Below are 14300 nucleotides of genomic sequence, written 5' to 3'. Positions count from 1 at the left end.
TAACACTTTAGAATCAGCTTGTCAATTTCTATAAATCCTGTTGGGATTTTTACTGGGATCACATTGAATTTATAGATCAATTTGGGGAAAATTGACATCATAACACTACTGGGTCTTCTGATCCATGAATGTGGTGTGTTACGCCATTTTAAAAAAAAATTTCTCTTAGCAATATTTTATAGTTTTCAATGTGGATGTCTTGTATACTTTCTTTTTGTTAGCTTTATTCCTAGAGATTTTTTATTTTTTGGTATTACTGTAAATGGGACTTTCTTTAAAGTTCATTTTTCAGTTTTTGCTATAGTATATAAGAAGACAATTGATTTTTATATATTAACCTTATATTCTGCAACCTTGCTAAAATAATTCATTAGTGTTAGTAGTTGTTTTGTAGATTCAGTATAAGCAGTCATATCATCTGCAAATAGGGACAGTTTTATTTCTTCCTTTCTGATCTTTACTTGTTTTATTTCTCCTTTTCTCTCTTCCTTCTCTTCCCTTCCCTAATATGTAGAATATGGTAATATGTAACATGGTGTATTATGTTAAAGGAAAAACTCTTTTCCCTTACTCTCAGAATACTTCTGATACCAAATGTGTGGGAGTTTTCCCATCACAGCAAGCAGTACTCCAACTCTCCAGACACGCACTGGATGTCCTACAATTCAGTCAGGACACATGCTAGCTGGAGTTGGCACAGACCCAGAGTCTAAGGGCTCAGTCTCACAAGACTGCCCCACCTGACCCCACTTCAGACGCCAGTTGCAAGTCTCAGGTTGTCACCTGTACTTCTGACTGACCAGCTATAAACTGGGGGTTCCCACGACTCACTCTTCGGGTTCAGTAATTTGCTAGAATGGCTGACAGAACTCAGGGAAATATTTATTTACATTTACCCATTTATTATAAAGGATATTTCAAAGGATACAGATGAACAGCCAGATGAAGAGGTACATAAGACAGGGTCCAGAAGGGTCCCAACCATGGAGCTTCTGTCCCTGTAGAGTTGGGGTGTGCTGTTCTTCCAGCATGTGGATGGATGTGTTCACCAACTTGGAAGCTCTCTGAATCCTGCAGTTTAGGGATTTTTTTTTTTTTTTTTTTTTTTTACTAATCATTTGACTTTATGTATTTATTTTTTAAATTGAAGTATAGTTGATTTACAATGTGTTAGTTTCTGGTGTACAGCAAAGTGATTCAGTTTTATATATATATATATATATATATATATATATATTCTTTTTCATATTCTTTTCCATTATGATTTATTGCAGGATATTGAATATAGTTCCCTGTGCTATACAGTAGGTCCTTGTTATTTATCTATTTTAATGGAGGTTTCATCACATAGGCGTGATTAATTATTAACTCACTCTCCAGCCCCTCTGTCCTCCTGGGAGGATGGAGGTGGGGCTGAAAATTTCAAGCTTCTAATCATGCTTAGTCTTTCTGTTGACCAGCCCCCATACTGTCCAGGAGCCCACCATGAGTCTCCTCATTAGGACAAGAGACTCTCCTATCACCCAGGAAATTACAAGGGCTGTAGGAGCTCTGTTTAAGACACACTCCTGTCACCCCCATCAGTCAGAAAATTACAAGGGTTTTAGGAGCTCTGTGTCAGGAACTGGGGTCCAAGACCAAATATTAAAACAAAAGGTGCTCCTATTGCTCTTCATCACTTAGGAAATTACTTAGGACCTCTCACCAGGAGCCCAGAACAAAGACCAAAGTTTATATTTCTTCTTATATCACAGTATCACAAATGTAATATGTAATATGGTGTAGTACATTAATTGGTTCTTGAATATTAAACTATCCTGGAATTACTGGAATAATTCTTGAACTCTACTTAGTTACAATATATTATCCTTTTAATATAAGGTTAGTATTTTTTAAAATTAATTAATTTAATTTATTTATTTTTGGCTGTGACGGGTCTTTGTTGCTGCACACAGGTTTTCTCTAGTTGCGGCGAGCGGGGGCTACTCTTCGTTGTGGTGCGCGGGCTTCTCATTGCGGTGGCTTTTCTTGTTGCGGAGCATGACTCTAGGTGTGTGAGCTTCAGTAGTTGTGGCTCACAAGCTCAGTAGTTGTGGCTCGCAGGCTCTAGAGCACAGGCTCAGTAGTTGTGGCGCGCAGGCTCAGAAGTTGTGGCGCACGGGCTCAGTTGCTCTGCGGCATGTGGGATCTTCCCGGACCAGGGCTCGAACCCGTGTCCCCTGCATTGTCAGGCGGATTGTTAACCACTGTGCCACCAGGGAAGCCCCTGTAAGGTTAGTTTTGATTTGCTAGTAGTTTTTAAAAGGTTTTTGTGTTACTTATGAGAGATATTGCTCGGTAATTTTTTTTTTTTTTTTGGTAACGTCTTTGTCAGGTTTTGGTGTTAGGGTAAAACAAACTGAGCAGCAGTTCTTCCTCTTTTATGTTCTGATAAAGTTTGTGTAAGAGTGGTGGTTTTTTTTTCTTGAATCATCTACCAGTGAAGCTATCTGGACCTGGAGTTTTCTTCTTGGGAATGTTTTTGTTTAGAAATTGTTTCTCGGGCAGATAGAGAACTATTCAGATTTTCTGCTACTTATGTCCGTTTTGGTGAGTTGTATGTTTTTAGACATTTGTCCTTTCATCTAAAGTTATTGAATTTGTTGGCTTAAAATTACTAAAGGTATTTTCTAATGTTTTAAAATGTCTGTAGGATTTGTGGTAATAACCTGTTTTCATTCCTGTTATTGGTGATTTGTATTTTTTTCCTCTATTTTTCTTGATTAGTTTAGTTAGTGGTTTGTCAATATTATTGATCTTTTCAAAGAACCTGCTTTTGGCTTTAATTTTCTCTGTTGTCTGTTTTCTATTTTGTTGATTTCTCCTCTGTAGTATTACCTTTCCCTTATCCTTGTATACTTTGGATTTACTTTGCTTTTCTATTTGTAGCTTGTTAAGGTATAACTTTAGGTTATTGATTTTTAGATCTTTTCTTATGTAGGCATTTGCAGCTCTAATTTTCCCTGTGAATACTACTTTAGCTGTATGCCACAAATTTAGATGTGTTGTATTTTTGTTGTCATTCAGTTCAGAATATTTTTTAATGTCTCCCTTTAAAATTGAGATGTAATTCACATGCAGTAAAATGTACCATTTTAAAGTGTATGGTTCAGTGGTTTTAGGTATATTCACAAGTGATGTGATGTGCAGCCCTCACCACTATCTAATTCCAGAACATTTTTATCACTTCATAATATCCCTTTTGCTTTTTATCTTTGTCTGATAAGCTATTTAGAAAAGGGTTGTTTAGTTTTCAGATATTTGATATTTTCATAGATATCTTAATTTCCTTGTAGTCAGATAATACATTTTATATGATTTCAAGTCCTTTAAACTTAATGGAACTTGTTTTGTGATCCAGCATGTGGTTTGTCTTGGTGAATATGTCATGTGCATTAGCAAGGAATGTATATTCTGCAGTTGTTGGATGCAGTGTTCAACAGATGTTTTTTATATGAAGGCGGTTGATACTTGTTCAGACCTTCTACATACTTCGGGGCTAGTTCTATAAATTGCTATATATTGCAGTTTGGGGGGGGGCTAGTTCCATAAATTGCTATATATTGCAGTTCTGTAAATTGTTGGTGGTAAAATCTCCAGCTATGATTGTGGAATTGTCTTTTTTTCCTTTAAATCCTATCAATATTGCTTCATGTATTTTTACGCTCTGTTATTATGTACATATTTATAATTATTTTTTCTGATTTATTGTCCCTTTTATCGTTATGGAATATTCCTTTTTATCTATGGTAAAACCCTTTGTCTTGAAGTCTTTTTTATCTGATATTGAAAGTCGCTTTAACCGTCTTATGTTTACTGTTTGGATAATATATCTTGTACTATCCGTTTACTTTCTACCCGTCTGTGTCTTTACATTGAAGTGTTTCTTATAGGCAGCATATAGTGAGGGTCTTTTTAATTTATTCTGATAAGCTCTGCTTTTTAACTAAATGCTTAGACCATTAACATTTAATATAATTATTGATATGGTTGGATTTAGGTTTAATATTTTATGTATTTGTTTGTTTATTTAAATTTCATTTTTTAAAATTCTGTTCCTTCTTTATGGCCTCCTTTTGTATTATTTAGGTATTTTTAGTATTCCATTTTTATTTAAATATTCTCTTTTTGATTTTATTTCTTTGTAGTATTATTATTTTTTTAGTGGTTGCTCTAAGGATTACAGCATATATATTTAATCTTTCATAGTCTTTTTTGAATTGATACTGCATTTAACATAATATTACACTTAACATAAAATTTAGAAACCTTGCAACCAAATAAATCCCTTTTCTCTTCTCCCAACTTTTTTGTTTTCATTTTTTATCACATTGACACATATTGAAAAACTCAGCAATGTCTTTGTTTTTGCTTTAATCATCATATGGATTTTAAAGAGCTTAAGAGGAAAAGCAGTCTTTTATATTCACCCAGATATTTACCATTTCCCTTGCTCTTCCTTCCTTCCTGAAGATCCCTGTTTCCCTCAGTAAATTTCACAGCAGCCTGATGATATGCCTTTAGCATTTGTTGTGGAGCAGATCTACTAGCTATGTGTTCTCTTGGTTTTCCTTTTCTTGATTTTCCTTCATTTGAGAATCTCGGTAATTCACCTTCATTCCTGGGGGATGTGTTTGTTTGATATTGTATGCTGGATTGATAGTAATTTTCTTTCCATAGAGGCATACCTCATTTTATTGTGCTTTGTAGATACTGTATTTTTTACAAATTGAAGGTTTGTGGCAACCCTGCATCGAGCATGTCCATTGGTGCCATTTTTCCAACAGCATTTGCTTGCTTTGTGTCTGTGTCACGTTTTAGTGATTCTTACAATATTTCAAACTTTTTCATTATTATTATTATATTTGCTATGGTGATATATGTTCAGTGATCTTTGATGTTACTACTGTGACTTGCTGGAGGCTCAGATGATGCTTAGCTTTTTCTTTAATAGCAATAAAGCACTTTTAATTAAGGTATGTACATTGTTTTATTTAGACATAATGCTATTGCACACTTAATAGACTACAGGATAGTGCAAACATAACTTTCATAAGCACTGAGAAATCAAAAAATTCATATGATTCACTTCATTTTGGTATTTGCTTTATTGTGGTGGTTTGAACCACAATATCTCCAAGGTGTGTCTATACCTTAAAGATGTGCTACCTTCCGATGGGAAATCTATAATCATTTGTTACCATTTTCTTGTATGTATTGTGTCATTTTCCTTAAGATACTTCGATATTTTTTCCTTATCTTTGGTTTTCAGCAGTTTTGTTCTGATGTCTCTAGGTGTGGTTTTCTTTGTGATGATTGTTTTTGGGGACACCGATCTCTTGAATCTATAAATTTATCTTTTTCACCAAATTTGGGAAATTTTCAGCCATTATTTTTTCAAATATTTTTTCTGCTTCAGTCCCTTTCTCTTGTTCATCTTGGCCTCCAATTATACATAGACCTTTTGTTATTGTCCCACAGTTTCTTGGGGCTTTTTTCCTTTAAGTCTTTTATTCTGTATGTTCTTTAGAATAGATCATTTTTTTAAAAAAATATTTATTTATTTATTTATTTTTGGCTGTGTTGGGTCTTAGTTGTGGCACGTGAGATCTTTTGTTGAGATGTGAGCGCTCTTCGTTGCGGTGCACAGGCTTCTCTCTAGTTGTGGCATGCAGGCTCCAGAGCGTGTGGGCTCTGTAGTTGCAGCACACAGGCTCTCTAGTTGTGGCACGCGGGCTTAGTTGTCCTGCGGCATGTAGGATCTTAATTCCCCAACCAGGGATTGAACCCGTGTCCCCTGCATTGGAAGGTGGATTCTTAACTACTGGACCACCAGGGAAGTCCCAGAATAGATCATTTCTACTGTTCTGTATTCATCTTTAAATTCACTAATTCCTTTGTCATTTCTATTCTGTCATTGAGCCCACCAGTGACTTTCCTATTTCAAATATTTTATTTTCCTGTTCTAGAATTCATTCCTTTAAAAAAAATAGTTTCCACTTCTCTGGGAAGAATTCTTGTCTTTTGCTCATTTCAGGTGTGTTTTCCTTTACCTCATGGAACACAGTTATAAGAACTGTTTTAAAGTCTTTGGTAATTTCAGCGTTTGGATCATCTTGCAGTTGGCACCCATTGATTGTCTTTTCCCTGGAGAATTGGAGACTTTTTACCGATCCATTTGTATGTTGAGTAATTTTGGATTGCATCCCAGACATGACATGAAATCTTCTGGAGGATGTTGCTGTTTTTTTTTAGCATGTAATGAACCTGTGCAGATTCGGACTGTAACGACTGTAACTTCTGTCTTGCATTCTTTGGAGATCTCAGTTCAGATTGCTAAGTCTTTTCTCTGCTAGTTTGGGTCTGTTCCACGAACATACAGTTTAGGGGTTAGGCTGAAACATATGTGAGTCCATCCACAGAATTAGAGGGTTTACTTCCTCATGCTCTCCCCTCTGGGATTCCATCTACATTCTCTCCATCATGCAGGGGCTTCTTTTCCTGACTCCTTAGGCAGAAAGTTTCCATTGAAGGTTTAGCTGCCTGGCTGGGACTAACGTATTCTAGACTGGGGCATTCCCTCAGGGCACAGGTGTACCAGGAAGCCCCAATTGTTTGGGTAGTTTCTCCAGGTTTTAAATCCCCTTCATAAGCTGCCTTATTTTGTTTACTTTTCAGCATCCTTGGGTAGCTGTCTTTTTGTATTGAATATTTTGTCCAAATTTTTTAGTTGTAATTAACAAGAAGGATGGGCTGTAGTGAGCTTATACTGTCACAGTCAAACCAGAACTCTAGTTGGTTAATTTTTAATAGGTGCTTGGTGAGGATCAGAGATGTGGGTTTGACCCCTGCCTCTGCAGTTTACAATCTCCCACTTTAATAGGAACTCCAGTTTCTTCATTTGACAAAAAAATATTGGGACGTGAGAACTTGGTCTGCCCAGCCCCAGGGTTGTGTGGATCAGATGAGATAAGTGCTCTGGAAACGGAAAAATCGTATTCAGGTGGTTGATATCCCTGCTGTGTGTGTGCATGTGTGTGCCTGAGTGTGTGTTCACGTGTGTGTGTGGTGTGTACCACTTATGCCCGGCCATCTCCATGGCAGTGACATCGGCACTGGCTCTCTCTCTTCAGGCTCTTCCTGGACCTCACTACTACACATGGGGAGACCATGGCGGGATCATCATGGCCATCGCCCAAGGCATGGAAACCAATGAGCTGAAGTAAGTGTCTCTGATGAAGCTTTTTAACATCACACTGTTCTCCCAGAAATTTAACTCTGTGATTATAAGTGGATTATCTCTGTAGCACTAGGTTATTGACAGCACAATTTGTGCCTTGGGAAATTACTTAAATTTTTCTTGTTTATTAAGTGGGAATGATAATCTGCCCTTCCTATCTCAGAGAGGAGCAAATGAAATAATTTTACTGATTTGAAAAAGCACAACTCTATATAAATATAAATTAATAATGACTTAAAAATTAACTAGAGGCTCTTCAACTTGTCTTTCTTTGCTTTGTATGTGACACACAGAATTACTCATAGAATGAGTAAGAATAATAATAAATAATAATGATACGTGAGTAGTAATTTCAGAATACATATTACTTGATAGCCAAGTGACTTTTACTGTGATACCTTTGGTTTTGGGGTTCTTGCAGATAGACCTGGAAAGGACATTTGGGGTTAATGACTTCATTTTCTAGATGAGAAAACTGAGGCTCAGAAAGGTAAAGTAACTTGCCCAAGATCCTCCCCTTTGTTAATAACAGACAAGACTAGCACTCAGGTCTTTAAATTACGTTCTGTACTCTTTGCAGTACATTCCTCTGAAAAGCAAAAATGTCAACAGTTAGTAACCTCTGCTTTCTTGAGTCTGATTTTATCAGAACCAATTCTTTCATTACTTTTGTCTGAGTTAGGACAGAAGTTAATTTTGTTAACATTCGGTCGGGACAGACTATCTCTCACTTCTCCTTGTTTTTGGGCTGAACCCATGAGACAGATTGCTAAAGGAGGGGGAGAGGGCTCCTATAATCATCTTGTTTAATGCAAGGGAGAAAGCTTTCTTTTCCTTGGCTCCTTTTAGAAACAGGGCCAGCAGCAAGAGAGAGAGGTGGGTGGTTTGAAAAAAGAGCTCTTAGCTGGTTTCCCCTGTGGTTAATTGGACATGTGCTGAGCGACCTGGCCTCCAAGAAGCAGAGAGAAGCAAAATCCCGGTGTTCTGCGCTCCACCTGGCTGGTCTCTGGTCTGTGCAGCTCTGGTCAGCGGCTGCTTTAGAGCCAGGAGTCAGAAGAAGTCCTGTTTGTACGCAACAGACTGTGTCCCCATTCAGATTGACGTTTGCTCAAATGAGGACAGTCACAGGGTACATGCTTCCCACATTCGTGTCGTCATTTATTTATCCATTAATTTATTAATTCCAATCTCACACATCTCGCAAGCACTGATGGTGCCTGGTGATGTGTATCTAAAGAGACATAGGATGTTTTCCTTCACTGTCAAGGAGTCCATCCTCTAGTGGTGAGATACACAAGTACACAATGTGATGTTCGGGACGCTCCTTGAGAAGTACGGTAGGGGACGTAGTCTGGCTCCCTAGGAATACATTTCATTCTGTGTGGCAGTCAGACTGCAGAGACAGTTCCTGATTTTCCCTGTTAAACTCTCCTCCAGATTACATTTGCATTCCAAGCTGGCTTCTCTGGAGTAGTTAATGTGATTCTGGTCCTCTTACACCATCTGTCGGTGCATATGTGCTCGGGGAACACAGAGTCATTGCTAGCTAGCTGCAGGAAAACATGATCAGGAAAATAGACCTGCTGCCAGAAAATCACAGTGCCCTCGGCAGACATTGAACAATGATTTTGGGGTGGTAGACTTTAAGGATATGGACCCTCTAGCATCCCTCTATTTGCACAGGTCATGTGGAGGTGTCTGTAGGTATGGTTCAAATAAAACATTTGCAAATATGAGAATATGTTCAGGCCTCCTATTGACAGGTGCGTGTGTCCCAAATATCAGTCTGAGCTTACCCAAAATCTGTGTAGTCTAGCCACCTGGCATTTGTATATTGCTCACAGAGTTGTTTTTTTTTTTTTTCTTGCTTCTCCTGCTGCTCTGCTCTTGACCTGTGTGCTATCAGCTTCATCAGAAGAGAAGCAGGAAATAAATATTGTAATTAGTTCAGATCCTTAAACCACATGAGTGAAGGCTGCTTCTGACTCACCTGGATTTCTATTGCTGGTCTAGGACTTCAGACACATCTAAGTCTGGTCTCCCCAGCCATGGCCATGGCTCCCTCCTTTGAGTCTCATAGTATTTATTGGCGGCTGTCTCATTGATTTGGCATTCATCGCATGCTGCCTCCTTTTGTGAGTTACCTTTTCATTATATGCCTGGTTTCCTCAACTCATTAACAAAGTCTTTGTAGACAAGGATTTCTATTCTATGCAGGCTAGCAGGCACTTAGTAAATATTTGATTGTTCAAATAAATAGGTCATGCACACTTAGTCTTCCAAGATTGCTTATTTTTTTCCTGGTTTATAAAACTGGAAAGGATGGGGTAGCGTGGCAATCGCACAGTCCCCGGGGGTGGGGGCACTTCCGTTATGCTCTGTTGTAAATGATAGTCCCTGGAGCTCAAACGTGAGTAGGGGTCCCCGGATGTGTGCAATCTGGTGAGAATGTGACTTTCAAGAGTTCAGGTCCACGCTGGATGGAAATGGAACATATTTCTGTTAAGCATCATTTCAGGTCAATTACGCAAACATTTGTTGAATATCCACAAGGAGCCAGATGTTGTTCTAGGAACCGAGGATGCAGAGGTGAATGAGGCATCCTTTGGGAGCTGTCCAGCCCCACTGTGGCTCTGAGATGTTTCTGAGCCAGCTGGAAGGAGAGGCCGGGGGAAGAGCTTTCCGACACAAAGCTTATCCAGCCTTAGGGAGGAAGCCGTAACAACAGTAACCCTAGTGAGAGGTTTAGTGGGGACAGAGGGTGGAACATTGCTTAACATAAGAGTTAAGTTTTAGGGTGTTTTTTTTTTTGGTTGTTCTTTTTCTTTTTTTAAAAAAAATTATTTATTTATTTAGGCTGCATTGGGTCTTCGTTGCTGCGTGCGGGCTTTCTCTAGTTGTGGCAAGCAGGGGCTATTCTTTGTTGTAGGCTGCAGAGCATGGGCTCTAGGCACGCGGGCTTCAGTAGTTGTGGCTCACGGGCTCTAGAGCACAGGCTCAGTAGTTGTGGCTCATGGGCTTAGTTGCTCTGTGGCATGTGGGATCTTCCCGGACCAGGGCTCGAACCCCTGTCCCCTGCATTGGCAGGCGGATTCTCAACCGCTGCGCCACCAGGGAAGTCCCTGGTTGTTCTTTTAAATAATTCATGTCTTTCTCTCCCTGATTAGCATATTTAACTAAGAGTTCATGATTACGTGTTTCAGCTTCTGCCCTGATTCTCCACTGAGGCTGTTTTCTTTGTTGCTGTTAATTGAAATTGAGAGTAAGAAGTGGAACGCTTTGTTTTGCTCCTGTTTTCTACATGTGTGAAATGAATAAACAAGAAACCTCTTCTGGGAGTGACTTACCCCTTCGTTCAGCATGCTGTCACCGTGAACCTGCTCAGGGGATGCAGGTCATTCTTGTGTAGAATCAGTGTTTTTCAGAGAAGGGGCTGTTGTGTTTTCGCACTCTGACCAAAAACGGACCCAAACCCAAGCTTGTTGGCTTGATAGTGAGGGATGAGATCAGTTTCCGTTTCTTCCTCGTGGTTTGCCTGTCAGCATAATGATATTGGTAGTTACTAATAATACCTTGGACTTTCCCCAAAGCATCTTTCCTCGTAGGAGATTTCAGATTTCATAGGGCTTCCCTCTGGGGAGTCCTGAAAAGCCACTGCGAAGACTAGACCCAGCAGAGCAGCTGTCTTTTCTGGATCTGAGTTCTGGAAGCAGCTTCACAGTTCTGGAACGTGGGAGATGGTGGTTAACTTGTCCTCGTGGCTGCGGAACCTCCTCTCCTAGTAACTTACCTGGATGGTTGCAGAGAGAGCCAGCCCCGCCCCCACTTCGTTCTCACCCCCGTGTGGTGTTTTTGGCCCTGTGAGTTATAGAGGAACAGGTATTCTTATCAACCTTTAACTGTTGAGAAACTGAGAGATGGGGTTAGAAAAAAAAAGAAAATACAGTGCAGTTCATTTAATTTCCTTTAACAAAAAAGCATTAATTAATGCCCCTCTGTGTGCCAGGGGCAGAAAAGTATGAGGTCTTATTCCTGATGAACGGCAGCCCTAGTAGAAGATGCTCGCAAAATCAGGTCATTTAAATACAGTAGGTATGTTACTGAACCAAACTTGGGTCCACTTGCCCATCTACTGACACCGGGTTGTGGTGAAGGAAAGTGCAGCGTTTATTGTAAGGCATGAATCAAGGAGTCCAGGACAGCTAGTGCTCAAAAAGCCCGAACTCCCTGATGGGTTTTAGCAAAGCATTTTTAAAGGCCAGGTGAGGGAGGGGCGTCGCAGGGTATGTGATCAGCTCTGCACAGTTCTCTGATTGGTTGATGATGAGGTAACAGGATGGTACCACAGGGGTTAACATTATCAATCCTTAGGCTCCAGTAGGCTACGTGCTCATGGTCATCAAGTAGTTAACGTCTTCCAGTTGGTGGTGGTTTTAGCATCTATAAAACAACTCAGGAAATGTGCATCATATTACTGTTATCTAGGTATGTCAGAGAGGAGCTATAGCAGAGGACCTAGGGGAGGGGTCTGTCCCATAGGGTCCTGCTCCGTTACAGGTGTAAGATAGAGGTGAGCACAGGGTGCGGGGCGGCCACAGAAGGAGGGCCAGTAATGCTATCTGGGAGACAGGAGAAGGCTTCTGGGAGGAGAGGAAACTTGAGCTGAGACTTCAAGGGTAAAAAGCAATGTTGGAATGCCACGCCAGGTTTAGAAAGAGCTTGAGCAGAGACCAGCATGAATCAGAGTGCAAGGTGCAGCTCTTTAGTATTGACAGAATGTAAATCTCAGGGTGGTGGGGGGTGAGGAATGAGGCTTGCAGTAGCTGTGTGGTCAGGGGCCAGGTCCCCTGAGGACCTTACACGCCACACCAGAGACATTAGACTTTGCTTTTGAAATGACAGGGTCCCTCTGAGGGTTTAAAAAATAGGGGAATGACACGGCTAGTGTAGAAAGATGGCTCTGGCAAGTTGAGGAGCATGAATTTAAAAGGACCAAGACTGGAGGTGAGAGGTGCTGCTTAGGTGGGGACCAAGCATTTTGAGGACTAAGTGTTCAGGACTTGCTTTTTGACTAGACGGTGTCAGGAGGGATGGGGGGGGGGTGACAGGGCAAGGTGATCGTATCACTCATAGAAAAGCAGAGGAAAAGGAGTTGGCCTGAAGGGCCATAGGATGAGTGCAGATGTGGACAAGTTGAACTGAAGTGGCTGTGGGATGTCCACGGGGAGATCCCCAGCAGGGATCTGGACATGTTACATCATCTGGTTCTGTCTTCCACTGCCCGTTGCAGGAATTTTCTCTCTGTCATCTGTGATGGATGATCACCCAAGTCTTTGCTTAAATAATTCTAGTGATGGGGACTCTGCCAAATCAAAAGGAGCTTCCATTTCACTTTGGACTATTTGTTGTTCATTTGTTCATGCACTTAGTATTTATTCAGGCATTCCTTTATGAATGAAAGTTCTCAGGTCAGAGAGAGCCCAAATTCTCCTCACTCCCGTTGCTATGCAGCGGGCTCAGCTTCCAGGAGATACATCCAACAGATATTTTCTCTTCTGCCTGAAAGCCTTTCAGATGCATGAGGACCCCCTCCCTCTCCTCTTGAGAGCATCTCCTATTCCATGGCAAACAGCCCCCGTTCCTTCCCTCCTGTGCTGTAGGATCCTGAATCTACACCCTCTAGCTTCTCCTTTGGGCCCTCCTTACAACGTCAGAGCTTTAAGATGTGGAGCCCAGATCTATCCCCAGCAGCCTGAAACATGCGTCACATTGGCGTTGATACCAGCATGATCCTAGACACTCAATTTCTGTTAATAAAAACCCTAATACAGTTTTTTTTTTTGCCCTATATCATTACCCTGTTCTGAAATCAAGAGTTACCCTGAGAAAAGGAAACGGGATTCATTTATTGTGACTTGTGTGTGAAACAATTTGAGCTCCCAGCTCCGACTTCCTTCGTGTAAGTTCTCTCCAATCAACTTTTTCATACTCCATTCTTGAAACAACTTTTTCTTCTTAAGGGAAATAAAGCTACTTTTTCTCATCTAGTCTTGAGATCTTTATCTGTTCTCGTGGTTCTTTTAGAGATTATTAAAAGGAGCTCTGCAATCATACCTTTAAATCTTTCCGTTCCCTAGAATGTGCTTTATTTTGCATTCATTTTCCTTTGACTTCTGTGTTTTTTTCTGCTTTGTCCAGTTTGAAGATCATTCTCTTTAATAAAGACAGAACCGAAATAGAAATTGACTAACTACTTCTGCCTCTTTTTCTGTCTTTCCTGTTTATACCATTAACCATCAGGTGGATGAGCCTATTCCATTTCTCATTCTTTACAGAACTTGCTGGGTAACCAACCCACGCCTCACTGCCCACACTGATCTCCCAATTATTTTGGTAATTTGAAGCATAATCCTTGACTTATTTTGAGTTTGAGGAGTTTGGCCACTGTTTCTGCAGATTACTAGCTGTAAGAATGACAGCTAGAATTAATTAGCAGATCGCTACTGCTCTGTAAGTTTTTGCCCTTGGTTAATATGACTCTTTGCTCATCTTGAATATGTTTTTTTAAAAGTCTGAGCTCATCAAGGACCTTTCTCTCCAGCCACACATTGGTGTTTTAAATTCAGTGTCTACCACTGCTTCACTTATTTAGTGTATCTTTGGTTGTATTATGTTATTATTATATTATAGTCCCATCTTCTTGAGAGCTTTGGCCATGAGATTATGTCTATACTTCTGCTTGAACATTTTGAATTCTCCGTTCCTAAGGGCTGGGGCCCTACGTCCTCTTTCACGACTATTAGGCATATAAAGATGGCTTGGTTTGTTTTCTTGCAAGGTTCTTGTCACTTTCACTTCACCAGCACAAGTTCTCCTTTGGAGGTCAGAATTCGGTCCAGAACAGATGTTCCCTTAACTGTTGGCAGTTGATAATGTGGCTACCATGTCTCCAAAATTTTGAAAAAGCACTGTTTTTTAAATGCACAGTTTATTCTTAGGTTCAGGGCTGTACTCAGCCATG

At 40.2% G+C, this 14300-nt stretch overlaps 1 protein-coding gene across 4 annotated transcripts in view; it reads left to right on the top strand.

The window, feature by feature from the left end:
• The window catches only part of SORL1 (sortilin related receptor 1), a 160776-nt gene that overhangs the window by 63390 nt on the left and 83086 nt on the right, over nucleotides 1–14300 (top strand). For all 4 annotated transcript variants that reach the window (XM_082410851.1, XM_082410852.1, XM_082410850.1 and 1 more), the window contains exon 12: nucleotides 7173–7261. In XM_082410851.1, coding sequence (XP_082266977.1) covers nucleotides 7173–7261 — 89 coding nt within the window. The remainder of the gene's footprint in view (nucleotides 1–7172; nucleotides 7262–14300) is intronic.

This window comes from Balaenoptera physalus (genome assembly GCF_965194825.1).
Source record: "Balaenoptera physalus genome assembly, chromosome: 10".
NCBI classification, from domain to species: domain Eukaryota; kingdom Metazoa; phylum Chordata; class Mammalia; order Artiodactyla; family Balaenopteridae; genus Balaenoptera; species Balaenoptera physalus.
This window is presented reverse-complemented; position numbering and strand designations above follow the sequence as displayed.